The following is a 5,000-nucleotide window of genomic DNA, read 5'->3' as shown; positions in this document are numbered from 1 at the left end:
CACTTTTGAGTAAAAGGGGTGTACTTGTAGAGGAACCAAAAATGTGCAGAGTTCAACAATTTTCTAGGCAGAAACCTTGATAAGTTTTCATCAAATTTTCAACCCAGTGTTGCTAGGATGGGAGGAATACTTGCCATGTCCACTGTGTCTTTTATTTGTTTATTGATTGTCCACAAGTGCTTGATCACCAAGGAGTCAATTACTAGTTCTACAGAACTCACCTGTTTACCCTTTTCCTTAATTTTTGGATTTTCTTTTTCTTTTCTTTTTTCTTGCTTGATTGCTTGCTTGTTTGCTTGCTTGCTTACCATGTATTAGGATTGTTAATAATATTGTAATAATCACAATGTTAATAATAATGATAACAATATTGATATTGATACAATTAGAATTAGATTTTTTTTTCCCAAAAAATTCAAGGGAAATGGAAATCAGCTGAGGAGACTTAGGCTTATGCATTGGCTCCTTGGTGACTGAGTACTAATGCAAACAAAATTCACAAAATAAAATGACAGTAGACAGTATGATTACTTGGCACCATATGATTAAGATATTATACACTGATTCCATTGAATGACTTTCAGAAAGGAGCTTTGGTCTCCATAAATTTTTGTCAAAGCATTAGCAATATCCATTCTCTTTTCACAAGAAGGTTTGACCCTCACTTCAGATTTCTTCAAATTCTAGGATTAGATGATTATGACTTCATAGGCTAGAATAGAATTGTTGAATGCTTATAAATCAGTCAAGTCATACCATAAAATTTCATCATCATACCTGTTTTAGTTAAAATTGTGAAAGTATAACACATTTTTATTATGATAATGTATCATCATTTTTACCATATGGTACATTTATTTTTTCATTGCTGACAGGCATGGCGTGTGGTCCTGACAAACATGCTCCAGGTGGCTACAGTGAACAGCATAGGTGACTTGACAATTTTCTTGGCCAAAATCACAGTAACGGCACTGGTATGCTGCATTGCCCTCCCAGTACTACATGCCAACCCCACTCTTCATCTTTATGCAGTACCACTAATTGTTACAGCTGTCTTTGCATTCTTCATCACCCACTGTGTTTTCTCTGTTTATGAGGTAAGTGTGATGCTGGATATTTTCATATTTGACTACATTTTGAAATCACTTGCAGTCATTGCATACAATCACTATACAAAAAGAGTGATATACTGTGATGATTTGAATTCATCAGGATACCCTACAGACAGTCCAAAAATGAAATTTATTTTCCATTTCATTGTTGTATTTGAAATGTTGTGATTTATTACTCGTCTTATTATGTCTGCATTTGATTTGATCCCAGAATTAATTTCTTAATACCTTCATGAGACTGACATTTCCATGTTACTAGAATGTTAATTGTGATTATTGCACATTTCAGATGGCTGTTGACACTCTGTTCTTGTGTTTCTCCGATGACTACAACACTTACGACACCACCGACGGGCGTGAGTTGGTGGCCGACAAAGAGCTGTATGAGTTCATGGTGAAGCACGAAGACATTGACAGAAAGAACTCAAGAAAGCCAAGGCGCCGCGACCCCCCCGAGACCATTCGGTTCAAGGAAGGGGCCGTGTGAAGGCAGAGGAAGTTTCTGACAATGCTTGCCGCTGCAGAAACTGATTCCTTTTTACATGCTCCGCCCCTCTCCGAGACGGAATATTTACTATGACTTTGGTAACCAATGATGGTTTATTGATTTAAAGATAAATGCAATAAAAATTATGATCAACAGATTGTTGCATCTGACAGTAACACATTTTTATGTGTAACTCATTGCAGTCATGCTGTAGTAAGGATTGACTCTGATAATCATTGGCAGATATCATAGTTTGAGATGAATGTAATAGTAAAGGAACAAAAAAATAGTACTCTTATTTAAATGAAATGTTCATAATTAAGGATAGGGTAATGACTTCTAGAAAGTATCTAGGGTGTGGTAATAGATAAGGAGATGCATTATTTAACAGGCAACAGTATTGACAGAAGTGGCTAACTACAAGAAGCTCAATATTTGATATCAGAACTCTTATTTGTACTTTCAGGAAAAATATCAGTAAGCACAGGGAACTCATTAAGGAGACTTTTAGGTTATGTTATAATTTCTTACTAATAGTTTTCCTAGCAATCGTTCTACTAATGAGAGGAGTCATACATACCATCCAAAGTGTATATTTTACTTAGGGAACTTAGACCTGATTCTGTTTTCTTTTCTTTCTTTTTTCTCCTAATTCTTGATCGTTTCACGTCATCCTTGTGTTCTTTTTGATGTGTTACTGGCTTCTTGTTTTTTTTTTTTTTTTTTCTTTCTCTTTCTCATTCTCTTTTTCTTTTTCTCTCTTTTCCACCCATACTATCTGCCATCAATGTACTTATTACTTTTGTGTATATAGGTTTTTCTTTCTTTTTAAGTGATAATCTGCTGTTAATGATACTGGAATATCATCTGTGATATTTCATGATCATTTTGAAATTCCTCTTTATATTTTAAGTCTGTGATTTTTTAATATGTGATAAAACTATTTTCATCTAAATGAAATTTTCCTCTTCTCAACTAATATCTATATATTTGTACTTTTTACATTTGCGTGGACATGTTTTAAGAAAATTGGTGATTTGGCAATAGGAAAAGATAGAATTTATTTTGATATAAGAAATTCAAATTTAGTTTCTTCTCTTGGTCAGAATTCTTCAGAGATTTGCAAGTGATTTTGATGGCAGTAGCATAGATATTGAACATTGCAGCTGGTAATGTAACATTAAACAAATTATTTTGTTATGAACCCCACATACTGAGTCACAACTCATCATCCACCATACCTGAAGGATAGTACAAGACAAATCTGTACCATTTGTTTTGTTTTGTTTTGTCTGTTTCATTTTGTGATGAATTCTATGCAAATGCACGATATGTTTATATATACAAATTCACCTTCCCAGATTTGGTAATTGGTAAGCAATTAGTGACCGCTAAATGCTCTATTGTGGTGATCCACCATTTGTCCAGCATACATTATAAGTACCCTGTGCAAGTTTGTTAGTCTTATCTCTCCATTACATTTGTAATGGTGACTAGTGTCCTCAATCATTTAGGATTTGACTTATATTTCAGAGAAATTTTAGTCAAGTGATGGATATGGAAGGCAGAGGCATGACAATAGCTTGTTAATACTCAAAAGAGGTTAGTTGAAATATGAGAGAAGCTGTTTTTGAAGTGTTATGAGTGAGTAGCCAGCTACTCACTATAATGGAGGATTGCAAGAAAGGTTTGGGCATTGGCAGTTTTTCTAATTCATGTTACTGGTACTTTTTTACACTTAGTTTTTTCTTCTTCTCATTGCCCAAACAGTCATTTTTAGCATATAAATTGCTGTTTTGTTTTATGTAAAAGAATATAAATTAGGGAGTCCCATAGATGTAAGGCAGAACAAAAAAAAATTGATTTGGTCTCAAATCAGTGTGATGAACTTTTGCAGCTTGGATAGCATTTTTATTTTTTTTATTTTTTGTCAATTGAAAAATTCTGATTGATACATCTGTCATTAATAAGTGATTGATTGATACATCAAAAATTGTAAATGTGTAGATGGTCAACCAAAGGTTCAATGAATGGTGAACATATTTTATGAAGGGAAATTAAATATGTTATAAAAGAAAATGTTAAAGTACTGATGACCTGTGATTTTCACCATAGGGATTTTTCCTTCAATAATTGTGGAAAATAAGTGCCTGAATAAGGAAAATTATCATGTACCAATGGAAAAGACAACAATAGAAATAAAAGACATTATGCAATTTTAATGTACCAAAGGTTATCAGTCTCCATTAAGTAATCTGTTTGTTAGCAGTTTTTCATCCAGAAATATTTGATAAGATGTACATAATTGTTATAGTAGGTTAAAATTGTGCTTGGTTTACACCAGTTATATTCCATCCCAATATTAGCAAAATGTACTTATAAAATTTGTAAAGTTATCGCACAAAATACAGAATGGAATGCTAAAACTTCAAATGGAAAATTGATGGTCCCTCTTTGGGGTTAAGTGAAGGATTATTTTCCATTTTTCTTCTTTTTAATGTTTGATTCGATTACAAATTCTATCCTGATTTTTAGGGGGGGAAATTTGTATATTTTAGTATCTTTATAACTTCAGTTTTGTGTATCATATATTTCTTTAGATGTTAATGGAATGGGATAACTGTAAAAAAAAAAAAAAAAAAAAAAAAAAAAAGTGAAAATTATAAAGCACATCTTAGTGACTATGATAAAAAGCTAGGATTTTGGCAAGGTAACTGTGTATTCATAAGAACTAGGGATATAAATGACATAGGACTTATGTAATGCAAATGTTAGTATGTCTTATAAATATACAATCAAATACTGTTAAAAAAGGTTTATCTGCTTATAGATCTGAATTTTACTGTTGTACTGAAATAGACCAAAAGCCTTAGGTCTAATCTTTTTCTTTCTTTTTTTTTTGTTTTGTTTTGGTAATTACTTTCATGGCTCTAGAAAGGAGATGGCACAGCTAGATAAGCCTTCTTTGCTTCATGGTAAACTAGCTAGTGGGTGTTTTGTTTTGTGAAAATTGGCAAAGTTAAAAAAAAGATAAGACATTATTTTGGTATGCAGAAATGTGTAGACATTCCATAAAAATTGATGTTTTTTTTTTTTTTCATTTTATTTCTTTTTTTTATTTCTTATCTCTTTAGACCAGTAAGTAATGTGCTGAATAATGCTTGGATGTAGTTATCAAAATACCTAAACTATTGTAGGTGATGTGCTAAAAGGTCACAGGGAACCATGACTTCAGAAGGATATGTTTTTATTTTTTAAAGGAATGTAAGCCATGTAATAATGAAAGAAGAAAAGTAATGCTGTCTTTTAATTTCCTGGCATGTTATACACTTGTGTAATTTCAGCGTCTTAAGAGTGCACAGAGATTATTGTTCATTTTATAATGGAAAAAAGGTGAAAAA

The 5,000-nt window shown here is 32.3% G+C and overlaps 1 protein-coding gene across 2 annotated transcripts in view; it reads left to right on the top strand.

The window, feature by feature from the left end:
- LOC125047522 (choline transporter-like 1) overlaps nucleotides 1-4,896 on the top strand; it is a 17,918-nt gene extending 13,022 nt beyond the window's left edge. For both annotated transcript variants that reach the window (XM_047645785.1, XM_047645786.1), the window contains exons 14-15: nucleotides 876-1,097; nucleotides 1,402-4,896. In XM_047645785.1, the coding sequence (XP_047501741.1) occupies nucleotides 876-1,097; nucleotides 1,402-1,599 (420 nt within the window). In that variant the 3' untranslated portion in view covers nucleotides 1,600-4,896. The remainder of the gene's footprint in view (nucleotides 1-875; nucleotides 1,098-1,401) is intronic.
- Nucleotides 4,897-5,000: the final 104 nt, after the last annotated feature.

The sequence above is a fragment of the Penaeus chinensis genome, chromosome 41, assembly GCF_019202785.1.
Source record: "Penaeus chinensis breed Huanghai No. 1 chromosome 41, ASM1920278v2, whole genome shotgun sequence".
In the NCBI taxonomy this organism is placed as follows: domain Eukaryota; kingdom Metazoa; phylum Arthropoda; class Malacostraca; order Decapoda; family Penaeidae; genus Penaeus; species Penaeus chinensis.
The sequence above is the reverse complement of the archived record's forward strand: the minus strand, read 5'-3'. Positions and strand labels throughout refer to the sequence as shown.